Here is a 27,682-nt window from a genome sequence, read left to right on the forward strand (position 1 = left end):
GGAAGGTGGATGGGAACAGAGCACCAAGGGGAGGGGGCTCTAGGCCCAAGGGAGGAGGGACCTAGCCCTCCCCCCACCGCTCCCCACTGAATTCACAGCACAGAAAACATCTCTAGTCCAACAACTCCACGTGGAGGTATACTGAGTCCAGGGTCCCAAGGGGCAGGCAGGTGAGAGAGAGGCAGGGGCAGTGAAGATGATGGCAGGCTCAGGAAGGGAGGCGGCAGAAACTTCCTCCTATCCATGGGAGGAGACGATGGGGCGACTGATATTGCTATTGGTGGTCATGGCATTCAGCTCCCACCTGGAAGACCAAAAATGAATGGCAGGCAGAACAAATAGAACGGGGATACGGGCGCAGAGTTCCTTGAAGAAAATCACAAGAATACCAGTCTAAGGCTCACCACCCACAACCACCTCTTCCTTAGTCTTTAAAGCTTATCAGCCAGACCTCACCAGCCATCAAATCCAACACCACCTACTCCACACCTCCAGGCTCATGTGGACTCACTGTATGTATTTTTCCCCCTCCTGAATCCAAGCCCATGGGATCTGTTTAACCATCCCAGTAGATGTCCCAATTCACCTCACCTGCTCTGCTCAGGTTTAAACAGGTAGCCCACTCTATCTCAACTCTCACCAAACTCTGTTGCTAACTTCCATCTGTTCAAGGCCTTTCCATCCATCCTGAACATTAAAAAGTACTTTTTTTTCTAGGGGCCGGGAGTTTGGCCTAGTGGTAGAATGCCTGCCTAACATGTACTAAGATCCGGGTTCACACACACACACAGAGAAAAAGCTGGAAAGTGGTGCAGTGACTCAAGTGGTAGAGCTCTAGCCTTGAGAAACCCAAAGGTCAGTGCTTAGACAGAGTTCAAGCCTCCACACTGGAAAAAAAAAAAAGTACTTTTTTTTACAATTTTTTTTTTTTATCCCATAAAGGTTCACTAAATACCTCCTTAAGCCTAGACCAAAAATAACCTAGTTGGTAAGGACTGTGTGTCAATCTTTGACCAGCCTGTCCTTCATCTGTTCAGCCTATATACTTTGTATCAATAAATAGTATATGCAGCCAAATGGGTAGCTTAGGGCTGTAATCCTAGCTCCGTGAGATCTGAGGATCACCTTTCAAAACCAGCATTGGCACTAAAGAACCTGAGAAGCTTATCTTCAATTAACCACTAGAAAACAGGAAGTGAGGCTGTGGCTCCAGAGGTAGGGCAGCAGCCTTGAGCTGAAAAGTTCAGGGACAAGGCCCAGGCCAAGTTCAAGCCCCATGAAACGCCAAAAAATAAACAAATAAAAAGGTAGTATATGCAGACTCTGTAACTCTGTAGGAGGTTAAGTGAACTGGTAAGGATAGGGATTACATCAGAATCACCCAAAGGGCCAAATGACACAACAGTAATGCTTGATCTGAAATCAAAGACAACAGCCAGTGCCTCCTTTAGTTCTAAAGATTCAATAATCTAGAGGCTCCCAAACCTGCAAGGTGCCAGAGGCTCATACAGGCAACACTAACTACTCTGGAGGCAGAAATCAGGATTATGGTTCAAAACCAGTTTGGGCAGAAAATTGGTTGAGATATATTTTTAATTAACTACCAAAAAAGTTGGAAGTGGAGCTGTGGCTCAAGTGGCAGAGCACTAGTCTTAAACAAAAATGCTCAGGGGGGGCCGGGAGCTTGGCCTAGTGGTTAAAGTGCTTGCCTAGCATGCATGAAGACCCGGGTTCAATTCCTCGGTACCACATACATAGAAAAAAGCCGGAAGTGGTGCTGAGGCTCAAGTGGTAGAGCTCTAGCCTTGAGAAAGTCCAAGGACAGTGCTCAGGCCCTAAGCTCAAGCCCAGGACTGGCAAAAAAAAAAAACAAAACGCTCAGGGATAGTGTCCAGGTACTCAGTTTAAGCCCCAGTTCTGCACCCCGCCCACCCCAAAAAGAAAGAAAAAAAAAAAACTTGGGGCCGGGAGTTTGGCCTAGTGGTAGAGTGCTTGCCTATGCACAAAGACCCAGGTTCGATTCCTTGGTACCACATACATAGGGAAAAAAAAAAAAAAAGCTGGAAATGGTGCTAAGCCTCAAGTGGTAGAGCTCTAGCCTTGAGAAAGTCCAAGGACAGTGCTCAGGCCCTGAGCCCAGGACTGGCCAAAAAAAAAAAACAAAAACTTGTCTTTTCTTTGTGGCTAGGTCCTAAAACTTAATCAGCTGTTCTCACAACATTAACAAAAACAATCTATGGGCTCCGGCCTCAGGAGGTGATGCTTCTGAGCTTGGTTCTTAAGTTTTCCATATAATATATGCAGCTGATAGTTTTGTTGTACACTTTTTCCTCACAAGAACTACATCTCCTCTCCATCAAAACAAAGCAACTCTCCTCCATTCTAGGCTGCAGCTAATCAGGTCACACCTGTGCTGCTGACCCACAACCCGTGGCTCCCCTGCAACCACTCGCCTTACCTGATGTCATGAGGCAAACAAGACTGGTCCAGGTTATACTGAATTACAGCCAGTTTGCACAGAGTCTTCAGACTAGGGCCTTTAAAGGAGGGGCGTGGGGAGGGAGACAGTCAAACACCAGAAAAGGGCCAGCCCTGGCTGTCACCACCCAACAATCAAGGACCCCAAAAGCCAGAGCAACTCAAAAATAACTGTACTTACTAAAGTCCAAAATGTGTAAATCAGAATGATCTATGAGGTCAAATTCATCTCCTAGGCCTTCCTCAGGAGATGGGCTGTAGGAATCAAGAGAGCAAGGTCGGAGAAAAAACAACCTATGAGGCCCTCTTGCTCAAATACCTCACACTCTCCTTTAAATCACAGACATGGTGAGCCTCTCCCCTCCTTACCTGGTACCCCCAAAGAGGACAATCTTGTCACCAACAATACAACAGCACTGGCGCCGGCGGGGACATGGCCCCTTCCCCTTCGGTTCAATCTTCTTCCAGGTAAAGGACACTAAACAGAAGTTTATATGGAAGTTGAAAACCTGCCCAGTCTATGTAGCTTCCACCCCACCTCACCCATCCAACCATTCTCGTTCTCCTAAAGCTAGTGCTCTTTACCAGGATTAAACTTCCAGAGGTCATGGAAGTGCCGATTCAGCCTTGCATTATAGCCACCAAAGATGTATAGCTCCCCGTTGTAGCCAACTGGAAGGACAAAGAAATGTCATGAGTGTGAGGGCAGCACAAGGGACGCCACAGGAAAAACACCAGACACTCACAAGCAGAGTGGCTCCGGCGCCCCTCAGGTAGCACTGGAGTGGGTGGGCAGTCCAGCCAGGCCTCTGTTCTGGTGTCAAAGACGCGAATACGGTTGCAGTAAATCTCATTGTTGGAATGGAATGGCCCGAAGCGGTCAGCACGTCCCCCAAAGACATACATCTGATTGCCCAACATTGTAGCGGAGTGGAAGTCCCTCCACCGTGCAGGGTTGCCCTGGGCGAGAGCAGAGAGAGGGGAAAGGAAGTGGGTGAGCAGGGGCAGGGGGGGTCTGCTCTCCCAGAGCTTCTTACGGTCTCTTCAATGAAAGGTCTGGAGCTGGGGAAAGCAGCAAAGGCGTACCTTTGTACAAACAAGGGTCCACGTCATGGTTCCTGTGTCCAGTTTGTGGATGTCGTTGGAAAAGCAGTCCGCCTGAGTGGGAAGAGAAAAGGGAAAAAACAAGACAGTGCCAGAGGTCACTCTGACTCTCTAATCCTTCCCTTCCACCCTTCTAAAAGCCCCTTCTTTCTCCTGCGCGACCTACCAGCTGCTCATAGCCCCCGAAAATGTACATGATCTTGCCCAGGACACAAGCTGAATGTCCATCCCGGGCCCCAGGAACCGTTCCCGACACTCGTGGAGTGGACCATTTGTGAGTATCTGAGGGAGAGAGGCAACATAGGTCACTTCCTCTTCAACCCCAGGGCACCCAACACCCCCAACCACGCGATTCCTAGGCCCCTCAGGCACCACTTAGAGACCCATACTCACTGACGTCAAAGGCATAGAGTACATTGCAGGCCCCTTCCGTGTCATTTCGCCCACCCCAGAGGAAGACTGTGTCATCGATGAGGACGGTTGAGTGTCCATATCGCATGTAGGGTACCACCGGAGCCTGCCCACGGACCGCGGGCCTCACTGGGGGCAGCTTTGTCCAACGCAAGGACACTGTGGGCACAGTTCTGCTCAGACCTGGGAACTTGGCTCCAGGATGCCCACCTTCTGCCAAATTAGATCATTCTCCCCAGTGCCCTGAGCCGCAGGAACCACCACTGAACTTCAGTCAGGTACCCGCGCTCTCCCGGACCCAGGCACACGGGGCAGTGCCAGCAGACTCACCTGCATTGAAAATGTGCACATCTATCTGCCGCAGCGTCTCGTAGTCTTCACCAGAGCAATAACCCCCGAAGGAGTACACTCGGTGCCCAACAGCCACCGCAGCATGGTTCACCCTGCGTGGCCCGCCCTCCAGATGCACTGTCCACCGTAACATCCCCTGGGCCACAGGTTACAGCAACATGCCCCCCCGGCACGGCCTGCTGCCTCTGCTACCTGCACACAAGGCAGCACCACACGCTACTTAGGCCGGGTTTCTGCCCGGCTGTGACAGCCCAGCACCAGCCCGGGACTCCAAGTCTCCCCGACGGCCCTCCCACACACCCTTCGGCAGGGTCACTAGTCACCACTCAGGTGGCTGGCCCTGCCCCAGGGGAGCTGCCGAGGTCAAGGAAGGAGCCGAGCCCTGGCCCCGTGTTTTCCCACAGCGAAGGGTGGAGCCACCTCAACTGGATTGCCAACTCAGAACCTGCTGATCATGGTGGCCCCCTTACCCATACAGGCTCGAGCCTGTCCTCAGCTTAGAACAAGCTTCCAAGTCCCCTTCCCAGCTTCTATCTCTCGCCCTCCTCTGCTCACTGCCACCTCTAAGAATCTCCAAGCTCTTAAAGGTGGAGAAGGGATCTCAAAATACTCACAGCTATTAATAGCCAGTCCATTGAAAACTGGCATAGGTGCTTTAAAGCAAAGATGATTTGAGAGTAGAAGAGTGCCCTCACCCAGGACAGAGAACTCTGTGTGACCATAGTTGATTGGTCCCTCACACGGAGTTCCTGTCAAGCTGAGCTCTTGTCCCTGGGTCACCCAGGGCTCCCACAGGCACGAGGAGTTCCTTTGACAGCTGTGCCTCATGTACTGCCAGGAGTAGAAACTTAAGCCAGTTGCTTGGGATTATGGGGTATGTCTGCTTGAGATTAGGGACAGGGAAGAGGGGTTTTCGCCTGCCATTTCCCCCAATCCTTATGCTGGAGTAGAGAATAAACCCTATCCAACAGCAATTTCCTACTTGAGTCCCTAAAAGGGAGATGTGGGAGGTGGGGGGTAGGGGGTGGGAGGTGTTGGAAGGGAGGGTGCTTTGGAAAAGGGAAGGGAAAATAAAAATTCCATTGGGCAGGACAAGAGACGGAACGGAACCAAGCATGATGTGCCACGGTCTCTTAAAGACAATCTCCAAACTGGTACAATCTCATCATGGTACAGTTAAGGGCTCTCTCAGGCAAATTCTCTTAAAATTGGCACTGTCTTTGCTGGAAGACACCTGCCAGGATTGGGCGGATCACCTGCTCCCTGTTAAAAAAAATCTTGGCAGGCCGAATCTCAAACCAGGAGAGAAACTTTTTTTTCAAACTCACCCAAATAAGGGAGGCTCCTTTGCAAGAAGATGTGACTTTCCACTGGATTGCCAGTCCCACCCACCCAACCTGCCCGCCAAACCCACACCTCATGTCATAAATAGCCACCCTGCGTAACCTGAAATAGCTTCAGCCAGAAGCTGTTACTCCACCTCTCTATCCAAAATACCTTAGATCTAGGCCTATGGGGACAGGAGGTTGAAGATCTTAAAAATCGAAGGCTTTCTTCTGCCCTCCTTGAAGGGACCCCTTTCTTGACTTCCCCAAAATCCATCCCCTATAGGTATTTCCCATCTTTATGACAAAGGCGGACTTGACCTAAGGGGGGGGGGGGGGGGCTGCAGAATCCCTGATAACAGCTCAGATTACAAGAGCAGTTAAACCAGGCGGAGCTACCAGAATTCCTCCCCATCCTTTGTCATCAGAGCAGTGAGCCAGAAGGCCACCGAGATGATAGGTCGGTTCAAACAGCAAAGGTGTCAGTGGTTGCCCCAGCCATCAATCAACCATGTTGAATTCCATTGGCCACCTGCATATGCCCACCCCAACCACAGGCCTATAAAAGTAGCCTGTAAGACTAGGCAGGGTCGCTCTCTCACGCCCATCTTACAGAAGGCCCTGACGGGTCAGTATGATTCTCCATGCTAGGTGCAGAATAAAACTTCCGCTTTTGTGTCAGACTCGTTCCTTTGATCGCGGACCCTTACACTCCTGATCTCAGGTCTCCCTAAGTGGTAGAGTGCTCGCCCAGCATGCCCGAAAGACCCGGGTTCAATTCCAGGGTACCACATCCATAGAAAAAGCCGGAAGTGGTGCTGTGGCTCAAGTGATAGGGCTCTAGCCTTGAGAAAAATCCAAGGACAGTGCTCAGGCCCTGAGCTCAAACACCAGGACTGGCCAAAAAAAAAAAAAAAAATGCGCACACAGCTGATGAGAAGCAATTCCAGCCTAGGATGGAAGAAGCAGCTTGGCTTCTTTCCTAAGGGCGACTTCAACGCCATGAAGCACCGGCCTGGGCTCGGAGGCTCCGTCTCTGGGTGGCCCCCATCTCCATCCCAAGGCTTCTTCCATTTCCCTCCGGTACCCACCCCATCCCCGATCTCGTGCGATTTCCCCTCGTCACGGGTGGCCCTTCTTGATCTCCCACCACTTCAAGGTCGACAGCCCTCCATCCTTCTGCTTCCGCGGAGGGAGGAGAACACCACCAGCCCGCTAATCTTCGCCGATCCCTTCCGGCCTTGGGGACGGGGTCCCTGAAATGGCTATCCCCACTCCGCGGCGGCCTCCCCGCTCCGCGGCGCCAGCTTCCCCGCCTCCGCCCCGCCGGGCCCCTCACCATGCTCCCGCAGCCCCGCAGGCCCCTCCGCCCTCTCCATTCCCGTCATCCCCCGAGCCTCCCCGCCCCCACCCCGGCCCCTCCCCCACCACCACGGCTCCGAGCATGGGCGTCGCCGCCCCCCCAATTCCTCCAGGCCCTTCAACCCGCCCAGTCTACCTGCCAGGCCGGGCCGGGGCGGGGCCGCGGATCCTCGCGCTGCCTGCAGCCTAGAACCCGTTGCGCGCCAACCGACTCCGCGTTGCCCAACGAGATAAACACAGCCAGGCTCTGTCCTTCCGGCGAGCTGCGGGGAGCGCACGTGCGGCCCGAGCTGCCGGCCCGAAGCCTTCCGGGATTTGTAGTCCGCAGGTTTCCGGAGGCTCGGGAGCTGGGAAGAGTGGGCAGCCGCCAACGTGGGTTTCGCGCATGTGCGGGTATGTGTGTTGTCCCCCGACTGTGGGGGCCACTGGGTAATGTAGTTCTCCGTTGTCGGGCGGGGGATGGCGGAGGCGGGGCTGCAGGCGGTCAGCCTGGGCGCGGGGCGGGGCCGGGGGCGGGGCGCCGCGGCACGTCCCGTCCCGCCGGAAGTGAGCGTGCGGGTCCGGCCGTGGGCTCTGAGAGGGTGAGGCGCGCGGGGTCGCCGGCGCAGCGAGTCGGTGGGGGCGGGTGAGGGGCTCCTGCGCGCCGGGCCGTACCGATGGGAGCCCCCAGGAGAGGGGAGGAGAGGGCGGGTACGCCCTGCCTGGGGGACCCTGGACGAGGGGGTTCCCGAGTCGGGGAGGGGCGTGGCGAGGGGTGGGCCCCGAATGGGCTGTGTGTGTGTGAGAGCTGGGGGAGGGAGGCGAGGGGGGCCGGCCCGGGCTGAGACGCGGAGGAGGGGGCGGGTCCGGGGAGGGCTTCATCCAGTCTCTCCGTCCTCCCGCCTCCCTGTTGTTGCAGCCCCTGCCCGGATGGCAGCAGTAGTTCTTGGGGGAGACACCATGGGCCCCGAGCGTATCTTCCCCAATCAGACAGAGGAACTGGGGTCACATCAGGGCCCTACGGAAGGCACCGGCGACTGGAGCGGTGAAGAACCTGAGGAAGAGCAGGAGGAAACCGGGGCAGGTCCTGCCGACTACTCCTACCAGCCCCTGAACCAAGATCCTGAGCAGGAGGTGGAATTGGCTCCAGTGGGTGATGGAGAAGATGTAGTTGCCGACATCCAGGATCGGATCCAGGTAGGGAGGAGAAGGGGATCGCCCCCGAGCAGGGGAAGCTGACCTTGCTGAAAGGCTGGACCCAGACCATCTCTCTGTGGCTCTGCAGGCCCTGGGGCTGCACTTGCCAGATCCACCATTAGAGAGCGAGGATGAAGAAGAGGAGGGAGCCACAGCACTGAGCAGCCACAGCTCCATCCCCATGGACCCAGGTGAGGAAGACCATTCTTTCATTTGGGAATAATGGTGGAGGAAATGGACAGGCCTAGCTATTAAAAGGAAGGTAGCAAGGAAAACCTTGTTCCTAAAAACGTAATTTGTGAATCAACTCGTGGACCTCGGCGGTCCAGTCGGTGAGGGGCTCCGAGTTGATTCAAGGAATCGTGTGAGGAGCTGGCCCCATTTGTTTCTATCTCCTAACCAGCCTCTGGCTGTGATTTCAGAACACGTAGAGCTGGTGAAAAGGACCATGGCTGGAGTAAGCCTGCCTGCGCCAGGGGTTCCTGCCTGGGCTCGGGAGATATCGGACGCGCAGTGGGAAGATGTGGTACAGAAAGCCCTCCAGGCCCGGCAGGCGTCTCCTGCCTGGAAGTGACCATCTTGAGAGCTGCCTTATCTCCCTACATTCCAGGCCAGAACCAGCGCAGGACTGAACACATCTCTGCTTGTAGTGTCCATCTCCACCCTCCCCATCTCCTTTCCACATCAAGGCAAATCAGACTTCTCAGAGACCCACTTTATTCAGTTCTGTACATATGGGGACATCGGCCCAAGCCCAACCTACCGTAGCATGTATCACACTCTGTGGAGAATAAAGCACCCTATGTACACAGCCAAAAGCCGCACTGCCTGTGCCCCTGGAATCTGGGTCCAGCCCTCCTCAGCTCCTTGCTTCTCCAAGGTGCTTAAAGGGGATGACTGAGAGCCTGCCCAGCATCAGCACAAACGAGGAAATAAATAGGTGTTGGGGGAGCCATGCTCGGGGCACTGCTCCCTGCTTCCTTCTTTCTAACTTTGGAGCCAATAGCACAGGAGAGCAGTCAGCCACAGGGCGGTCCCTTCTGTTTTCAATCCCAGGGCTGCTGCTCACCAAAGGGGGAGGGCGCGGGGATAGGCTGTTTATGCCTTGCCCCTGTTGGTCCACTGGGCCCTTTGTTCATGTAATGTCCATGGCCTAGACTTTTGCTTCTCTGACCTCTGTGTTGTCTTGGTCAGGCAGGAGTAAGAGGAGATAATACAACCCCATCAGCCCACACACTGCGGGGTCTGGGGACCTGTTTGTGCTGCTGGGGACTGGCTCCCCTCCAGCTACTCACTCCAGGGGCCAGTGGAGCTTGATGTACTTGTAACTTTGGTGAGAATAACCCCCTGCTGCTCCCTAATGCCTGTGCAGCAGGAGGGAAGGAGACACCTAGAGTTGAGAGGAGGATGAAGAGGAGAGTATGATTCCATGTGTATTTCTCAGAGCAGCCTCACGTAGCTGTGGGGGTAGGAGCAGGAGGGGACAGAAGACATCCCCAGGTAGTCTGAGCACTGAGCATTTCAGAACTCAGCCTGTACTGTAGCCACAGGGAGGCATGAACACATTTTGGGGAGAAGAGGGACCACGCTGGGTGTCCCCACTTCAAGTGCCTGCATCCTCTAGAGTAGCCAGAGAGGTGCTACCTTGCCCCGAGTCAACCAGTAGGGAGCAGAGGGTAGAGGGCCGGGGCAGCATCCCAGGGCTGAGTGGGCTGTGACCCTGTGGGAAGGTGAGGGGGTCAGAGAGCCTCCTGGCTGGCAGTTAGGAACTCTTCGGCCCGCTTGTGCGCCTCCAGTGCCTTGATGGTGTAGACGTCCTGAGGCAGCTCGGACTTCCTCCGAAGCAGCACCTTCTCCTTCTTGATGTCTTTTAGCATCTGTGCATGCACATGGAGAAGAAGGAATGGTGACGCTTCCTTCTCATACTGACTCTGCTGCTCCTGCTGCTTCTCCCTCCCAGATCTATTATTCACCCTAACCCATTTACCCCCACTACTCTCCCCAACCTGCACAGCCTCCGTCTCCACCGTCCTCTTGAGCAGCTGGATGTCCTCTGCTGTAGGAGTCTCCGTCTCCATGGAGTACACTGGGGGCAGCGGTGGAGGTGCTCGGAACATGGGATACTGAAAGGAGCAGAGGCAGTGTGCTTGCTTCATCCTCTTCCTCCAAAATCCCTCCCCCAAGAGCCCAAGAGAGTGACAGAAAAGCCTCACCTGGGGGTTGAGCCGGGCAAGCTCCTCGATTTTTTGCCACATTTCTTCCCTTTCCTTCATTCGGAAGCGGCCCCTGAGGGAACAAAAGTAGGATTGGGGCAGAGCATGAGAAAAGGTAACTGAGCTAATGGCAGATGAAAGTCTCCAAGGAGAGACATACTCACTTCTGCTTCTCTGCTTTGTATTGTTGTGTGCAGTCATCAAACAGCTTCTGATTCATTTCCATAAACAGCTTCAGGGCATTGTAGATCAGTCCATGGATTGTCCTGCCACGGGGAGGTCAGATGCACAGGGGGCCAGAGCATGCCCTACCACCAGGACCCCAATTTACTCATTGCTCAGAGATGTCTGCTAACGCTTTCTCGTTCCGCTCTTGGATCACAAACATCAGCACTCAACTCTGGCCAGATCAGATGACTCTCACGGTCTTTACAATCTTGGCACACTAGTCTACCTTTTCCCTACCTCATGTTCCTAAACTAACCCCCACGAATAGCCTCTAGCAACATGATGAACTGTCTACCCAACACAAGGCTGGCTTTTAGCAGGAAAGTCCGTGTACAACTCAGGTGCTTTACACGTGTGCTCTAATCAGCTCATGCAGCTTCTCCCTGCTGAGTGTCTCCAGAGTTGTGTGTCTGCAGGATAGCGGAGGCCAAGAAACAGTGAGCATCCTCTCTTTCAACCCCTCTAATCAGCACGCAGTGGGTGCCAGCTCTTCTTGCTGAGCAATCAAGTGACAGCCCTGGCTCTGGAGTTATTCCAGATTCCCACCGCCCAGCCTCTGCCCAGTGCCCTACTTGTTCCAGTGGCTCTTGGAGTTCCTGTAGAGTGCAGGGAACATGATGGGGAGGACGCGGGCAGCATTGTCACTGATCAGGCTCATGATGTATTCGTTGTTCCAGTAATAGAGGGCACGCTCTGCTACCTGGTGGGGAGAGGTGGGACTCAGGGCACTGCTTACCCGTCTCAAGGCCTGCTTCTCTCTTGCAGGGGAAGCGGGGGGCACCGCGAGGAATGCTGGGGCTGCCTCTTACCTGGAAATGGGGGCTAGAGACACACTTGGCAAGCTGGCGGAAGAGTGGTTCCATCACTTTACTGAATTCAGAAGGTTCAATGACATCCAGAATCTCCTCTAGCTCGTTCAGGAACATCACCTCCTTGGGGCTGTGGGTCTTAGGCCAAAACTTAAGAAGTCCCACAATCACCTGTAAGAGGACATGAGGGTAGAGTCTCAGCACTGCTGGCTCCCTACGAAGCCTTCCTGTGACTTCTCCTGTCCCTACCCTGGTTGAGTACCATTTGGGAACAGGTAATGGCTCAGGTTTCTCTGGCTTGGATATGTTCTCCAAAGAGGAAACCACATCACCCTTCAGGTCTTAACTCTCCTAAGCACCCACTTACGGCATTTTTCACCAGGTACAGTCTGCAAGCAATGCCCAGGGTAGTAGGAGGTAGGCTATATGGACTGGGAGCGCAGCCTAGTGGTAGAGTGCTTGCCTAGATGCATGAAGCCCTGGGTTCGATTCCTTGATACCACATACTCAGAAAAAGCCAGAAGTGGTGCTGTGACTCAAGTGGCAGAGCTCTAGCCTTGACTAAAAAGTGTCCAAGGACAGTGCCCAGGCCCTGAGTTCAAGCCCCAGGACTGGCAAAAATAATAATAATAATGACATATAGGGCCCAGAAGGGAACTTACGGGCTCAGTCAGACTGCTTTCCTTCTCCAAGAACTGTACCACACAGTATGCCAACTGCCAAAAGCGAGAGAGAACAATGAGGTGCAAGGCCTGGGAAGTCTCATGGAAGTCAGACGTAAGATTCCAGAACAGAAGGGGAGATATGGCGAAGGACACAACCCACCCTTCTCCCAGGCCTGTGAGGAGGAAGGCAGCTCACCTGAGGGTGATATACGCTCAGGGACTTGACTTTGTGAAGGGGAAGCAGGACTCGGATCAGAAACATCTTGTGCTCTTCCTTAAGGGGCAGGGCAAAGCCATTGATGATACTAGGAGTGAGAGGCCGGGTTTCGTTGCTTTTTCTTTTAGGATCAAAGGGCCGATTCAAGCTCAGTGCACCCATCTAGCTCCACCTCTTACCTGCCCAGGATCTCTAGGAGCTCAGCAATCCCGTTGTGATGTTCCGTTTCGTAGATGAACCTGAGGGACGGGACAAGCTCGCTGGACGCTGTCCCTGATGTCCCTCCAGCATGCGAGTCTCCCATCGCCCCTCACTTTGTTCCCAAGCCTGGACCCCTAGCCTCACCTGTAGAAGATGTGGTTGATCTGCCTACGTATATAAGCCCGGAGCCCCAAAAACTTGCCATAAATGCGATGCAAAATGGTCTTGAGAAAGTCTCGCTCTCGAGGATCTTCACTGTCAAATAGGTCCAGGAGCTGAGAGCAGGAGGGGGAAAGCAGACAGGCAGCAGTCAGGGAAGGCTGGGCCCAGGTGTTGGGGTCCTCTGAGGTGGCAGGAGGGCAAGTTTGGAAAGCTGGAGAGCAGAGTTCTTCGAACTGCTCTACCCAAGTGACGCGTGGGAATGCATGTTATACACAGAAGTATATAACACAGCAGTACTGTGTTGCTTTTCCCCCATCACACTGGAAGCTTCTGAAGGGGAGAGAAGGCTTTTTGTGGGTTTATGAGTGTGTGCCTGTCCTGGGGCTAAGCTCAGGGCTTAGGCACTGTCCCTGAGCTTTTGCGTTTAAGGTTAGCCCTCTATTGCTTTGAGCTCAGCTCCACTTCCAGCTTTTTATGTTTAACTGGAGAGAAGAATCTCACAAACTTTTGAACTGAGATCCTCAGATCTCCGCTTCCTGAGCAGCTAGGATTACAGGAGTGAGACACTGGTGTCTGGTTTGCAGTAGGCTTTTTGACCCTCTTTCCTCCCATGGTGTCCTTGTTCCAGATACAGCTGGAGCCCCAGGGTATTCAGCATCAGGGGGCGTCCAGGCAAAACACAGGGGAGAGGTGTGGGCTACAGACTGCCGATGTGAGAGGGGAAGGACGGGAAGTTAGGGAACTCACAGCAAGGACAAACTTCTGGTCAATATATTTCTTGGCTATGTTTGGCTGGAAATCAGGAGACTCCAAGAAACGTAAGAAAAACTCGTACACCAGCTGTGGAGGGAAAGAAGCATCCACTGAGGTGGAGCCCAAACCTGGCAGATACCCACTTTGCTGCAGGCCTCGGGACGCCTGCCCCCCTTGCCTGGTACCTGGAGATGTGGCCAAGCAGCTTCCAAGGTGGGCTCGTCTTCCTCTGGGTCAAACTCAGCCCCTGTGGGGTTTGACGAAGGTGGCAGCGTCCGGAAGAGGTTCACTGAAAACTGAGGGGTGGACCCAGCTCAGAACACCATCCAAGTTCCTCCAGGCCCCCAACCCGTCCCCTGCAGCCCTCTGCTGTGCCCACCATGGTGACAGCCTCAGGATAGATGGCCTCAGTGACGACGTCGCGGCTGTGAGTGATGTACTCCACCATCTCGTTGAGTCCCGCCCGCTTCACCTCTTTGAACTTGAGGTCGCTGAGTGGATCTGACACGAAGTCAAAAAGGACGCAGCACTGGCGCAGCTTCTGAATGAACAGCTCCTCCCGCTCCTGGGTCGGCGAATCTGTGGAGACCCCAGCCGCCAAGTTCTTCTCCCCCACCTTCCGGAGCTCTCCCACCCTGCCACTGCCCCCTGCCTGGCGCCCCTACCTCACATTCTCTAGAATTTGCTTCTTTCCAAGATCCCAGCCCCCACCCTGCCCCGCCTCCACACACCCCCAAACCACCATCCATCCAATACTTAGCACCTCTAAGGCCCACCACCCAAGGCCCCTGGATGTCTGCAAATACCTTTTAGGGCAGGGAGCTTCTGTAGCTCCCGGTTCTTGCTGAGGTTGAAGCGGGAGGAGCTCTGCCTTCGCTCCTTCTTGACAATCTGGGGCCCCCCTGAGTACTTGATCTTGCTGAGCTGTGTAGGGGGTGGCGTGCTATTGCTGGGACGCTTGTTGGATGCCGGTGGCTGAGATTGAGGTTGGGGTTGGGGCTGAGCCTGGGGCTGAGCCTGGGCCTAGTCAAACAAACAGTCCATGGAAGTCATCCCCCAGAGACCCCTTCCTCCCTGAGCCTGGACCACCCCCCCCCCCCCCCGGTCTTTCTGGCTGTTCCAGGCAGCAAGCTGCTGTTCTTGCCCAGAAGGAAGATGGCCGAGGACTTAGAACCTTCGGTTGTAGCCCTCGAAGGTAGTGATGGAGAAGTCCCATCTCCTAAAAGGGACCCTCTGCCTGTGTGTCAGCAGACTTCAACATTTTTATTCCAGTCCATGAGTAGGCAAAGCGCACTGACAGATGGTCATCAGGCCTGGGAATGCAGCTTAGTGGTAGAGCACCAGAGTTCAAACCCCAAAACGGAACAAGAAAATCAGGGGAGAATTAGAAATCCTCCAGATTAAGAGAGAGAGGAGCAAAAAATGTTAACCTTTGCATACTCTGTCTATTTCATAAAAATCCACAAAGCTTGTGACTTCTCTGGGGAATGAAGGAATGGAAGAAGAATGGGTCAGGCCCCAGGGGGACCTGAGGGTCCAGCATGGCATTATCCCTCTAGCCATCTCACTCTCCTCCACCTAAACAACAGCCTCAGACATTAGTGTGGCAGGGAACACAGGAAGGCTTTTTCCTGGAGCAGGTGTCATACACGTCTGCTGCTGTGACCAGTACTCAGTGTCCTTTTGCTTAGGCAACACCAGTTCCCCTGTGGGTCTTCCTTTGTATAAATGGTAGAAGAGTCAAGCCTTGGGAAATAGTGGAGAGAAAGGTGGAGGGAAGGTAGGATGTGGGCATACATCTGGAAACTCCTCTCCATTTCCCTGCCTCCATTTCCCTGGCTTAGGAATGACCAAATCCAATCCAAGGAGCTGAGTGCTCAAGGACACACTCAGCCAGACTACTTGGCTTCGGACACCAGGCTCTGCAAATTACAAGCTGAGCTACCTCCAGGAGTTCTCATCTGTGAAATAGCAATGACAACAGTTCCTACCTTCTAGGGCTGTAAGAGGAATTGAAACAAATATATGTGGCACGTAGGACAATATGACAAATAGTATGGAGAGTATTCTGCTGCTGCAGCTACTCCTGATACCATCTTTACTTCCATACCTTTATTTTATAGTGTAACCTGGAAATTCCTTCTTACACTAGCACACCTCAAAGGATCTTTTGTGTCCATTATCCCCACTGTTTGAAAACCAAAACACTCAGGAAATCATTGCATCTTTCTTCTTATTTAATTCTGACCCTTGTGTGCCACCCCTCAACCTCCTATACCTACATCTGTTCTGTTGATCTGATCGCTCACCTGCTACTGATGATACCTCTAGCTCAGTGCATGCGTGCCAAACCCTCAACTAGACAAGTTCCTTGAAAACAAGGACCCTGGCTAGGTGTGGTGGCTTGTGCCTGTAATCCTAGCTAATCAGGAGGCTGAGACCTGAAGATTGCAGTTCAAAGCCAGCCTGGGCACTAAAAACCATGAGATTCTTATCTCCAATTAACCTCTAGAAAATCGGAACTGGTGCTGTGGCTCGAGGGGTAGGGCGATAGCCTTGAGCTGAAGAGCTCAGGGACAACACCTAGGCCCCAGAGTCCAAGCCCCATGACTGACAAAAAAAGAAAAGAAAAGAAAACAAACAAGGACCCTGGTTTCCCTCATAGCACTGGCACCCAAGAGGCTTCTGGGGCATGGAAGGCTGCCAGTTTCTGCCTAAGCTCCCTTCTAAATCCCTTCCTGTCCTATCCTTAGGAGTGGGCACTGGCTGAGCAGTGCCAGCACCAGAGTTAGGAGGAGAAACACTAGAGACTCTAGAGTAAGGGACTCGGTATAGCCTGAGGAGCAAGACAAACATGGCACCTCCACGAACCTCACACTGGGGGAATGTTGAGAGAAAGGAGGCATCCTCTCAAAAAGAGGAGCAGGGCCTCACTTTTCTCTACTAATAAGGCGGGGTATTTGCTGGGTGCCAGTGGCTCATGCCCATAATCCTGGCTACTCAAGAGGCTGAGATCTGAGCATCATAGTTAGGAGCTAACCCAAGGAGGAAAATCTGTGAGACTCATCTCCAATTAATAAAGAGCTGTGGAGCTGTGCCCCAAGTATAGCTATGAGTACAAAAGCTCAGAAACAGCAAGCCTGAGTTCAAGCCTTAGGATACACACAGAAACACACACTGCATGAGGGGGAGAGGGAGGGAGAGAGAGAGGAGAGAAATGGGTCTAAGAATGTATCTTGGTGTTGCAGTGCTTCATGCATAGCATGCATGAAGCCCTAGGTTAGATTCTTTAGTACCACACAGACAGGAAAAGTTGGAAGTGGTGCTGTGGCTCAAGTGGTAGAGCGCAAGCCTTGAACCCTAGAGATAGTGCCCAGGCCCTGAGTTCAAGCCCCAGGACTAGCTATGTGTAATCCTCTTGAGATTCCATAGAAGCCAAGACTACTTTCTAGTTTTGTTTCCAAACTCTCAACAGGATCTGTATTCCAAGAAACCTTACATTCAAGCCTCCAGCAATTGAGTGGTGCCCCGAATTTATACACCATGGTTGTACTCAGATGATTCTAACTAACTTCCTGTCTCTGAACAAATCTTCCTCTAACCTAATCCTGACACAGACACCATTAATAAATCAAACCCAGATAAGCAGAAAAAATTGGAATATTTAGCACTGAAGAGAAAAATTACACAAAAACTTCACAGTAGAGGCTGAACACAGTGGTACATGCCTATAATCCCAGCCACTTGAAAGGCGGAGAGAGAAGGATCATGAGTTTGAGGGCAGCTTGGACTACATAGTGAAATTTGTATCTCAAAGTAAATAAAAATTCAAAATTCATATCTTTTACACAGCAAATGAACTGGCCTAACAAATAAAGGTAATTTTAGCTTAAAACCTTCAAAACCACCGAGGCATTCTCTCCCAGGTGACATGTGGAGCTCTAGCTGGCCATATTTAATTCTTTTCTTCTTTCAGTGCTAAGGACAGAATTCAGGGCCCTGTATATGCTAGGCAAGCACTATTCCACTGAGCTAGACCCCCAGCTAATTCTTTTCTTCCTTCCCTATTCACTAACCACCATGCTAAGCATCAAAGATGGAAAGGTCACTAGGACATGGGCCTTGCCTTCAACAAGCTCACAGGATAGGTGGAGAGCCACAAAGGCAGCTAATGGTACAAGGGAAACAGAACAGCCACAGCCACAAAGGCTATGGGAACACAGAGGGCTGAGCTACAAATTCTACCTGGAAGAATTAGGGAAGCTGTCCCAAAAGAGGTGAGTGGAGCATTTCTTCCTCCCTCTGTCTCTGAACCCAGAACCCAGGACAGCACAGCAGACACATGGCAGTGACTTCTTTTTTTCTCTACAGACAGACCAGGAAAGACCTTAGAATCTGGTCCCAGTGAGTCCTGCCAGATCTCCTGAAACTCGTTTCCATCCTAGGATTTTCTTCTGGAATATCAGCATATCACTCACTATGCCCACAGGGAACTGGCTCCTGGGCCACAGCCCTGCCATTTACTACCCGAGTAAAAGCTGGCTAACATCTCTTCACCTCTGAAGTGGAGGTGATAATATCAGAACTTTAAGCAGGACAAATTACTTAATACATGAAGTACCTGGTACACAGTATACTGGGTTCTATAGTGCCCCCTCCTTCCCCAAACTCACAGCCATCTAGAATCTGTAAATGTGACCTTACTTGGAAACAGGGTCTTTGCTGATGTAATCAAGTGAAAATGAGGTCAAACTGGATTAGGGTGTCCTTAATCACTGATGTCCTATTAAGAGGGAAATTTGGACAGAAAGAGACAGACACAGGGGAGAATGTGGTAGAAGATGGAGGCAGACACTGGAGAAATACTATAAGCCAAGTAGTACCAAAAAGATTACTAAACGCCACCAGAAGCTTGGATAGAGGTGTGGAAGAAGTTCTCTAGAATTCTCTAGAACTCCAGGACATGGCCCTGTACACTGAGCTTTGCACTCCTTACTTTAAACATAAATTTGGAGCAGAAATTTCTGTTGTGTTTGTCATTGCTGTTGTTTATTTTGCCAGTCCCAGGCTTTAACGCAGGACTTAGGCTCTGTCCCAGAGTTTCTTTATGCTCAAGGCTAGTGCTCTACCACTTGAGCCACAGCGCCAGTTCCAGCTTTTTATGAGTATTTGATTGGAGATAATCTCAAGGGCTTTCCTGCCCTGGCTGGCTTCAAATGAGGATCCTCAGATCTCAGCCTCTGAGTAGCTAGGATTACAGGCGTGAGCCACAAAATGTCCAGCTTCTGTGGTTTTAAGCCATCTAGTTTGTGGTAACTTACCATGTCTGCCCCAGGAAACTGGCACAAAATAACTGTTACTAGGATCAATTGGAAATGTATTGGGAAATGCTTGACACAGTGAAATTTGGCCAGAAGAGTTTGAAATTCTAGACTATAAAAGGGGGAGAAAGAAGGATATCAAATACCACTCAAAGAACACAGCCTCACATCTGAGGCTGTGCCAGCATCCATGCATAGAGATATTTTTCCTGGAAAATCATGGAGAATTCTTGCAGCTGCCCCAAACAGGAAAGCTCAGGATAGCTTTTCACAAAACACAGCTCAAAATGGACTTAAGCCTTTCTCTTCTAGAGCACTTAAAAACAACTACTGAGAGTCGGGGGTATAGCCTAGTGGTAGAGTGCTGGCCCAGCATGCATGAAGCCCTAGGTTTGATTCCTAGGTACCACATACTCAAAAAAAAAAAAAAAAAAAAAAAAAAAGCCGGAAATGGCACTGTTACTCAAGTGGCAGAACGCTAGCCTTGAGCAAAAAGTGTCCAAGGACAATGCCCATGCCCTGAGTTCAAGCCCCAGGGCAGCAAAAATAAATAAAATTTTTTAAAAAGACCACTTAGCAGAACTATCCAAAAGGCAGTGGAGAAATCTATTGGTCTCAGCTTACTTTTCTTTTTTTTTGTGGTGGTCCCAGGCTTAAATTCAGAACCTGGGAGCTGTCTCTGAGCTTGTTTACTTAAGGTTGTTACCCTACCACTTAAGCCACAGCTCTATTTCTGGTTTTTTTGGTGACAAAGAGTCTCAAAGCCTTTCCTGCCTGGGCTGTCATTGAACCACAACCTTCAGATCTCAGCCTCCTGAGTTGCTAGGATTACAGATATGAGCCACGGATGCCAAGTCTTACACCACCAAAATAAAAAAATGAAAGTGCAGCTAACAACCCCTGACCATGTCTTTGGGATAGAGGTGGAGAGGCAAAGAAGGCTAAGTAGAAATGACATCCAATATCCTTAATAACCAGAAGACGAGTTAGTTAGGTAAAGGTGGGAATCGCTCCCTAACTATTCCTTTCTCTGCCTATACATCCTGGCTCTAAATCGCTCTTGCTGATTTAAACGTCAGTCACTAGCTCACTACTGCCTTCCCTGTGAGACCCTGACGCCATACATCCTGACGGGGAGACCAAGCCCTGAACCCCTGTCCAGACACAAGTTCAGATTGGAAGGGCACAGAAAAGAGCAATTCCTGTGGTCCCCGACTCTTCTGAGGCCTAAAAACCAGAGTGAAAAGTGACAGGAGCCAGAAACAGCCAGAAACGTCTAAATCCACAGTCAATCCCAAACACTTGTTCATCAGTCTCAAGGAAACACAAGACCTTCCACAGCTAATGAAGGCCTGTTTCCTGTCCCCTCCCTGTGGCTCTGGACAAAGGCAGGGAAAGTGCCATTAGCATGAGGGACACTGCAGGGTCCACATGTTCACCTCCCCAGACCTTCAGGGACATTCCTGGACTTCCTTAAGTCCTTCCACCCTCCTGGCTCTCACACTTGCCATTTATTGCTTTATAGACCTTGACTGCTGAGCTGTGCTGACCTCTGGTCATAACTGTCCTTCTGCAGCTGAGACCAAGAGCATTGGGCCCAGCCCTGTCCACCTCAGGGACACCAGGCCCTCCCAAGCCCCACCCTGCTCAGAGCTACACCAGGTTACTCATCACACCATCCAGCACTTATGGACTTTTCCCTCTTCTCAGGACCCAGAATCACCCAGCCTTTTGTTGGTTTGTTGTGGTTTTTCCTGGGGCTTGAACTCAGGCCTCGTTGAGACTCTGAGCTTTAAATGGTAGTGCTCTACTTTTGGCTTTTTCTGAGCCATTTATTAGGGATAAGAGCATTAGGAGGTTTTTCTGCCCAGGCTGGCTTCAAACCAGGACCTTCAGATCTCAGCTAAGATGACAGGTGTGAGCCACCAATGCCAGCTATGTTTTTAGTTTTGCCTTGTTTTCTTTTGGGGTCAGGGTCTATATAGCCTCGCCTGGCCTCAAACTTGAGATCTTCCTGCTTCCACCTCCTATATAGTAGTCACATGTGCATCGCACAAATTTTTGGCCAAAGAAAAAGGAATTCCTTGACTGTATGTGCTTTGAATTGAACTCAAGGCCTTAAGGATACCAAGCAAATGCTCTACCAATGTGCTACACCCCCAACCACTAAAAAGAAACTCTCTGATTCTTTCTAAATCCAGGGCCTGGAGCTTTCACTCTACCAGTTGAACCAGGCTTCCAGTTCCTGGAACAGGAATTTTCAAACACTCAAAATTGACAGAAAAATAATTTTCACAGGAATCTAAGAATTTGAAAAAAAGCAGAGAGCTATTTTGGCATGTGCCAGCCAAAGGGCAGTCCCACCGGTGGGCAGATCACGGGTGCCCTCAGGGCCTCCTTGGCCGTGGAAGTCTCCTTCCCTCCTGAATGGATAATTCTGGCCCTAAGGACCCCTCACCAGCCATCAAGGAGCAGGAGCTGACACCAGTACCACAGCCAGAGCTGTCCACATTTGTTACCTCCTCAGCGTTCTCGCCTCCACCATCCTTGCCTGAGCTGCTGGGCTTGGGGGTGCCTTTGGCAAGCTTGGGGGGCTCCTGCTGGGAGAATATGGGATTAGGGTTAGTGGCTAGTTGTATACTCTTCAGTTCTCTGTTGCAGCTAAGTTCTGTCAACCAACATATCAATCAGTTAGAACCTACCTTATGCCTGTCCCTGGTATGTATGGGCATGTGAGGGGGGAGCGTGGGTGGGGGGAACACAGAGGGAAATCCAAGCAGGTCACCCCTAACATGTGACGATGCTCTTTCATCCATCACCAGCTCTTGGTCAGTTAAGAACCAAGGAAAGGAAGCTTAAGGGGAAATGCACTGGCATTAGAATAAAGAAACCCTCTCCTGTTCTTCCCTGCTGGACCACCTAGAAAGACCAGGAAGTATTTGGGGATGCCACAAGTAGTACTCAGACAAGAAGATGCAAATCTTGGTCCCACTGTCAGCTCTCCACCCTTCAAAGCTTGCCATCCATTGAAAGAGACCAAACACAGAAAAAAGGAAAAGAAAAGAAACAAGGCAAGACAAGAATTAGAGGGGATACTAATGGATCAAATGCCAAGAGCAGTTCAGTCAACCAACACAGGGACAAGGATGGAAGTAAAGCCCTGAATTGTTAGGAAAATTTGAACACTAGTCTGAAATTCCCTTGGGAACCTGGCAGCTGGCTCAGAGCCCTGGCCTGCCCCCATCTCTTCCTATGCTTTGGGACAAAACAAAAGCAAACTGTACAGGCACAGGATGGGGAAAATGTAAAATGTAAAACCTACTTTGGGGATGTAGGTCTGACTGCAAGCTCAACACAAAGCATCTGGTGACTTTCCAGGCACTTAATAGACCTGTGGGGACTTGGTGGTGCTAGAAGGGCCAGGCTACCTGATTTAGCCCCTGAGCAGCAGGCTATGGGGGGGAATAAGAAATCCCATTTTTCTTTCTCCACACCTACCTCCACTATGTGCCTGAGACGGGTCTGGGACTCAGTATAGGGAATCACCCTGACTACTTTTTTCTTTTTCTTTCTCTTTTTCTTTATTTGTGCTGGTCCTGAGGCTTGAACTCAGGGGCTATGCACTTTCCCTGTGGGTTTTTTTTTTTTTCCTCTAGGATAGTTTTTGTTTGTTTGTTTTTGTTTTGTGTTTTAGCATTCTACCATTGAAAATACACTTCCACTTCTATCTTTAAGTTAATTGGAGATGAGTCATATGGACTTTGCTGCATGGGATGGCTTTGAACCTCCGTACTCAGATCTCAGTCTCCTGAGTAGCTAGAATTACAGGCCTGAGCCACCAGTACCAGGCTTGACTACATTTAAACTCACAATCATCCTGCCTCCGGATAGCTACACATGCTGGCTGGGATTATAGGCATGCCCTACCATGCTGAGCTGAGAAATCCTACCTTTTGTCAAGAGGAAATGCAACCCCTACTGGCTGTGTATTCAAAAGTGTAAGAGCTTCGGGAGCTGGGCTAGATAAGGATGGAAGGGAGGAGCCCTGGGGGTATAGGAAGAGATGAATCTTACCAGCAAATGAAAGGCTCTCATGTGGACCAAAGAGTCAGGTAGTTCGTGCAGAATCAGGGGCACAAGAGCAGTGGGCTGAAGCATAGAGAGGACAGGCTGAGGCTCCAAATAAGGACGAATTTTCTCACGGACCAGTTGCACGGAAACTGGCTGCCTAGTGAAGCTGAAAGCTCCCTAGTGAAGCTGAGCATTCAAGCAAAGGCTGGGTGACGTCCTCTAAGGCATGTGGCTAAAGGATTCAAGCCTTAAATGAGAACTGGATTGGCTGATCTTGGAAATCACTTCCAGCTCCGAGAGTCAGCAATTCAATAGCAGCCAAGCCCCTTCAGTGAAAAGTGTTAAATCAAGTGATTGTGACTGTGGGGGCAAAAGGATTTCAGGGAGAAGAGAGTTGTGTGGGCTGGAACAGGGGAAAGCTTCTTGGGGGTGGGGAGGGAAAACGCCTTTCCAGGGTTTGGAGCAGCCTCCTGCCTCGGCACAAGAAGAGTTCTTTTGGCTGAGCACTGTCCCTCTACCTTCTGACCAGGCTGCCAACCAACCCCTATCAGTGGTTCACAGGATGGGGTGGAGGAATGCAGCCGGGACACACCAGTGAGGGGTCTGTCTGCACACCCCAGACACAGCCGACCTGTCTTCACACACGTCTGGTCTCTGCAATGGATCATAAGCTACTTATTCTTTTTGTAACCCTCCACCCACCCTGTTGCGCTCAGCACGACGCCTGAGACATACTTCTCAGGGAATGTCTGAGAGACTCGGCTGCCTTGGCGTGTGGGTGTGAGTGGGCGTGGGGAGGCAGGGCCCCCGCCTCTCTTCCCAGCTCCTGCAGACCAGGTAAGGTGCCCAGCCTGGTTGTCAGGGGCTCACGACCTCAGGACATGGTGGCTAGGAATGGGTTGGTGGTCAGCACTGTGGGGCGCAACACTTCCATTTCTTTCTTTCTTTTTTCCCCCGCTCCTGGGGCTGGAACTCAGAACCGAGGCACTTTTTCATTCAAGGCTAACACTCTATCACTTGGGTCACCCCTCCACTTCTAGTTTTTTGCTGGCTAACTGGAAATAAAAGTCTCATGGCCTGGTCTGGCTTCAAACAGAGATCCTTAGATCTCAGCCTCCTGGTAGCTAAGATTAATGAGCCACCAGCTCCCAGTTTTGGGACCCAACTCTTAATAGCCATATAATAGTGGGCAAGTTCATTAGCTTTTTTGTGTGTGCATGCTAAGCCTGGGGCTTGAACTCAGGACCTGGCAGTGTCCCTGAGCTTTTTTGCTAAATACTGGTACTCTACTACTGGAACCACAGCTCTACTTCTGGCTTTGGGGTGGTTAATTGATGATAAAAGCCTCATGGACTTGCCTGTCCAAGTTGGCTTTGAATGGTAATTCCCAGATCTCAGCCTCCTGAGTAGCTAAGATTTATGGGCATAAGCCTCTAGTACCCTGTTTAACTGGCTTTCATGAGCCTCAATTTCCCTATCTATTAAACACTAACAATCACAGTACCCACTTCCTGTAGCCCTGTGTCTGGCACATGCGAATCATAATATCCTACTATTATTATATATAATAAAGTGGCAGGGGCATGTTACCCAGGAGGATAGGAGACATAAGTCCAGGTGAAAAGAACAGAAGAGAAGGAAAGACATGCAAATCCTCCTATCCCCAAAAGTTTAATTCACTAAGCACCTACTGTGTGCAAGGGAAAGCATGATTTTTATCTCAAAGGGGAAAAAATAGGACTTGTCTACAATCATTTTTCACCCAAGGCTCAACAGAAAAATGCCCTAAGTGGCCTAGCAAGTATTTTCTGCAAAACAGGGGAGGAGGGACAGCTCAGGCCTTCCTGAGCTTAGGGAAGGCTTCAGGAGAGGCACGGAAGAATAACAAGGACTAGGACCATCAAAGATGAACGGGAGAGGGGGACAGGTGATGGATGAGCCATAAAGAGCCTCCACCCACATACCCTGCGCTATGCCTCCATCCCATTCAAGCAAACCTCAGTCACACTGTCATCTCTCTCCCCCTCAGAACTTGCCAACCATTGAAGGAGGGCCATATGCAGCCAAAAATCAAAAGTGAGTTTACCTCAGAGGGGGAAAAATCAGTGGTACACTTGTTCCTTTGCACCCCAAACCTTCCAAAACCCTTCCTCAATTGAATGCACCAAAATCCTAGCAAGTCTAAGAATTTCTCTTCTTCACATTCATCAGGGAGGCAAAAGCTTTAGGCAGATGAGATAGTCTCTGGTCCATCAGATGCAATACAAATTGCCTATGGGTGGTAATCCCACCACTCCCCTGAAATTCCAAGCCCCCCAGACAGTATAGCTGTCTTGTGTGTAGACTGTCTACAGCTAACCTGCCCACTACAGGACAGGACCTAGCTAGGGTGTACAACCCTATCTAGCTCACTACCTTAGGGGGACTTAAACACACCACCACCAACTAAGATTAGAATCTCAGGCCCTGAGAGGTTAGGAAAACAACCTAGAATCAGAGCTGTCTGATAAATACCCAACAGCCTCAGGACCATTTCACTGAGAAGGTCAGAGATGGCAACCAGCAACTCAATCAAACAGAGGGCAAATGGAAGCAGTATACCCCTGGAGTCATCAGGAGGGTGGCTAAATATGAGCCCTGAGCCAGCCCCAACCGCAAGGGGCCATCCCTAGGAAAGGAGAAGCTGGGGGAGGCTGGAGCTGGTATCCTAGCATCCTCAGTGTAAGTCTGTACCTCAAAGGAACCACACCTCTGAGTCAGACCTCAGCAACAGCAGGAAACAAAAGGGTAGAAAAAGGCAAGGACGAGGAACAGGTGAAGACGGTATGGAGATAGAAGAGGAAGGTGAAGGAAAGCAGCATCAAGAAAATGCCCCGTGCACCTGGAAGGATGGCTTAGTGGTAGAGCACATGTTTAGCCCATGCAAGGTTCTGGATGGGATCCCTTGTACTGCAAATTACAATAATCAAGCAATGGCCTGGCTCAAAAGCATAGATGTCCAAGGCTGGCTGGCTTTCCAGTAGGAAGAAAACTATTCAGACAAGACAGATAGCCCCTTTTGAGGTTAGTGTTGGCCCAGGAAAGGGAGAAATCCAACACTGGTGCAAAGGAAAAATGCAAAGGTTATGTGAAGAGTGAGCCTAAGGGGAGGAGCTTGCTCAGATTAGGAGAGGGGGGGTCTGGTCTAGGATGAACCTGGGGGCCAGCTGACACCAGTTAGGAGAGCACTGGCACAGGAGAGCCCTAAAGTCAGGAGACTTGATATTGCAGTAGGGCCTCCAGCAGGCTATGTGACCTTGGACAACTCCCTCCCCCCGGTCAGAGCCTCAGTCTCCTCATCTGTACCACGAGGGACTCTCCTTTCCAGCACTGACGATCGTTCTGGGGTTCCATCCACTGAAGGAAGGGCTCAGTCCTGGCTTACAAGTTTGTGTGTGAAGGAAGAACTAGAGGGAGGGGCCTAGGCCAGATTTGGGTGGAGGAGAAAAAGCGGCGCTGTTCTAGATCCAGGGGGCTTGGCGTTGCGAAGGGCTGGGGAAACCGGGGAGGCCATCCTAGGCCGGTTAGAAAAGGAGGGAAGGGGACTGCGCAGGGCGGGGGTGGGGGAGCAGCTCGGGAAGGAGGTGCAGTCTCGGATCAGGGCTGTCCCGAATCCGCGGGGGGACCGGGGACAGAGGGAGGCGCGGAGGGAGAGCAGGGGAGTGACCTGAGGGGGGGCTGATCTGGAGGGAGGAGGGGGGCTATCCGGGCCGGGGGTAGGAGGAGGAGGAGGAAGGGAGGGAGGTGGACGTGGGGGCAAGGAGGGGACGCTGTCCCGGTTGTGGCGCGGGCTACGGGGTCCTGCGGGTCCTGCGGGCCGCGAGGGCGGAGGGCCGGCCCCGGGAGTCCCGCAGGGGGCCGGACGGGAGGGTCAGTCCGGGGCTGTCCCGGGCCTGGTTCGGGCCCCTCCCTGAGCTCCACGCAGGCCCCAAGGCGGAGGCGCGGAAGGGGAAAAAGGCCACGCTCACCTTCTCCTTCTTCAGTTTATAGGGCATCTCGGCCCGTCCGGACCCGGCCCCGCTCCTGCGGCCCCGCTCCGGCTCCGGCTCCGGCTTTGCTCGGCCGCACTCGGCCCGCTCGGCGTCTCTCCGCCACCGCCTGCGCGCTGCGCCCGGGTCGAGCGGTGGCTGCGTCTCCAATTGGCCCGAACTCTTACAAACCTGCCTGACAACCGGGCGCCGCCTCCTCCCATTGGCCATTGGAGCCAAGCTGCTTCCTTTTTTTCTCATTGGAAAGAAAGAGTACAAACCGCCAGGGTTCGGCTCCTAGAATTGGTTGGAGCGGGAGGTCCCGCCCCAAAGTGGGTCGGGCTTAGAGAAGGGGGCGGGGCCAAGGGAAGCCCAAGCTCGGCCCAGGGGTGCTGCACCGCGGCTCAGCCATTCTTGATACCTTTCGGGGCTCTGTTCTTCTCCCTCTCTCACACTTGACACCACGCTACTATCCCGCCTGGAGGAAAGAAACCCTAAAGCGCAGGGCACCTCTCTTCAATGGGGGTAAATTGCAGACGCAAAATTAGTGGAGCAAGCTCCCTAGGGCCCTCCTGGGCATCCCTTTAGATTGTCCTAGATCAGAAGAGCTCAGGAAAAGCCTAACAGGGTGAGGTGAGAATCCTTGGGTTGCAACTTTAGGAAGCGGATCTCTGTATCTACTGGAGATGTTCTGGGATTGGGGAATTTGCTGGATCTGAGCGGTTGAGAACAAAGTGGAAGAGCAAACTCATGATCCAGCATTTCAGAAAACCTGCCACCACCGGGCTGGTAACCAGTGGCTCCAGTCTGTAATCCTAGCTACTCAGG

The 27,682-nt window shown here is 51.8% G+C and overlaps 3 protein-coding genes across 9 annotated transcripts; 1 reads left to right on the forward strand and 2 right to left on the reverse strand.

The window, feature by feature from the left end:
- Positions 1-87: 87 nt before the first annotated feature.
- Klhdc3 (kelch domain containing 3) lies at positions 88-7,267 on the reverse strand. Of its 4 annotated transcripts, none has more exons than XM_090355629.1 (11): positions 7,168-7,267; positions 4,324-4,536; positions 3,976-4,152; positions 3,749-3,864; positions 3,565-3,636; positions 3,225-3,438; positions 3,064-3,150; positions 2,848-2,956; positions 2,660-2,733; positions 2,459-2,537; positions 88-304 (listed from the first exon to the last, which is right to left on the reverse strand). In XM_090355629.1, the coding sequence occupies exons 2-11, from the start codon at positions 4,475-4,477 to the stop codon at positions 238-240; spliced, it is 1,149 nt and encodes a 382-aa protein (XP_090211755.1). In that variant the 5' UTR covers positions 4,478-4,536; positions 7,168-7,267; the 3' UTR covers positions 88-237. The 4 variants fall into 4 exon arrangements, with proteins under 4 accessions (XP_090211755.1, XP_090211759.1, XP_090211756.1 ...); XM_090355633.1 differs by lacking the exon at positions 7,168-7,267 and adding an exon at positions 7,009-7,025; XM_090355630.1 differs by lacking the exon at positions 7,168-7,267 and adding an exon at positions 6,761-6,979.
- Positions 7,268-7,333: 66 nt separating this feature from the next.
- Mea1 (male-enhanced antigen 1) lies at positions 7,334-9,025 on the forward strand. 3 transcript variants are annotated; one of them, XM_090355637.1, is made up of 4 exons: positions 7,334-7,424; positions 7,930-8,207; positions 8,296-8,398; positions 8,630-9,025. In XM_090355637.1, exons 2-4 carry the CDS (start codon positions 7,941-7,943, stop codon positions 8,779-8,781), a joined length of 522 nt encoding a protein of 173 aa, XP_090211763.1. In that variant the 5' UTR covers positions 7,334-7,424; positions 7,930-7,940; the 3' UTR covers positions 8,782-9,025. The 3 variants fall into 3 exon arrangements, with proteins under 3 accessions (XP_090211763.1, XP_090211762.1, XP_090211761.1); XM_090355636.1 differs by lacking the exon at positions 7,334-7,424 and adding an exon at positions 7,536-7,612; XM_090355635.1 differs by lacking the exon at positions 7,334-7,424 and adding an exon at positions 7,633-7,721.
- Ppp2r5d (protein phosphatase 2 regulatory subunit B'delta) lies at positions 8,908-27,115 on the reverse strand. 2 transcript variants are annotated; one of them, XM_090355628.1, is made up of 16 exons: positions 26,855-27,115; positions 21,296-21,373; positions 14,262-14,478; positions 13,835-14,034; positions 13,641-13,751; positions 13,450-13,542; positions 12,685-12,815; positions 12,519-12,578; positions 12,319-12,427; positions 12,120-12,173; positions 11,458-11,628; positions 11,221-11,348; positions 10,585-10,686; positions 10,421-10,493; positions 10,214-10,330; positions 8,908-10,084 (listed from the first exon to the last, which is right to left on the reverse strand). In XM_090355628.1, the coding sequence occupies exons 1-16, from the start codon at positions 27,113-27,115 to the stop codon at positions 9,947-9,949; spliced, it is 2,043 nt and encodes a 680-aa protein (XP_090211754.1). In that variant the 3' UTR covers positions 8,908-9,946. The 2 variants fall into 2 exon arrangements, with proteins under 2 accessions (XP_090211754.1, XP_090211753.1); XM_090355627.1 differs by having other exon boundaries at positions 21,296-21,376.
- Positions 27,116-27,682: the final 567 nt, after the last annotated feature.

This window comes from Megascapheus bottae, chromosome 22 (assembly GCF_031878675.1).
Source record: "Megascapheus bottae isolate mThoBot1 chromosome 22, mThoBot2.hap1, whole genome shotgun sequence".
Taxonomy (NCBI): domain Eukaryota; kingdom Metazoa; phylum Chordata; class Mammalia; order Rodentia; family Geomyidae; genus Megascapheus; species Megascapheus bottae.

Bases quoted from the DNA above. Each gene is read 5' to 3' on its own strand.
- Ppp2r5d (XM_090355627.1), bottom strand. From the start codon at position 27,115: ATGAGAAAAAAAGGAAGCAGCTTGGCTCCAATGGCCAATGGGAGGAGG. The intron at 14,479-21,295 runs GTAACAAATGTG...TTGTTTGACTAG, and splicing joins GAGGCGAGAACGCTGAGGAG to GCCCAGGCTCAGCCCCAGGC. The intron at 12,428-12,518 runs GTAAGAGGTGGA...TCTCACTCCTAG, and splicing joins CTCCTAGAGATCCTGGGCAG to TATCATCAATGGCTTTGCCC.
- Klhdc3 (XM_090355629.1), bottom strand. From the start codon at position 4,477: ATGTTACGGTGGACAGTGCATCTGGAGGGCGGGCCACGCAGGGTGAAC. The intron at 3,439-3,564 runs GTACGCCTTTGC...GCTCTCGCCCAG, and splicing joins GGACCCTTGTTTGTACAAAG to GGCAACCCTGCACGGTGGAG. The intron at 2,734-2,847 runs GTAAGGAGGGGA...TGATTCCTACAG, and splicing joins GTCCTCTTTGGGGGTACCAG to CCCATCTCCTGAGGAAGGCC.
- Mea1 (XM_090355635.1), top strand. From the start codon at position 7,688: ATGGGAGCCCCCAGGAGAGGGGAGGAGAGGGCGG. The intron at 7,722-7,929 runs GTACGCCCTGCC...CTGTTGTTGCAG, and splicing joins GAGAGGGGAGGAGAGGGCGG to CCCCTGCCCGGATGGCAGCA. The intron at 8,208-8,295 runs GTAGGGAGGAGA...GTGGCTCTGCAG, and splicing joins ACATCCAGGATCGGATCCAG to GCCCTGGGGCTGCACTTGCC.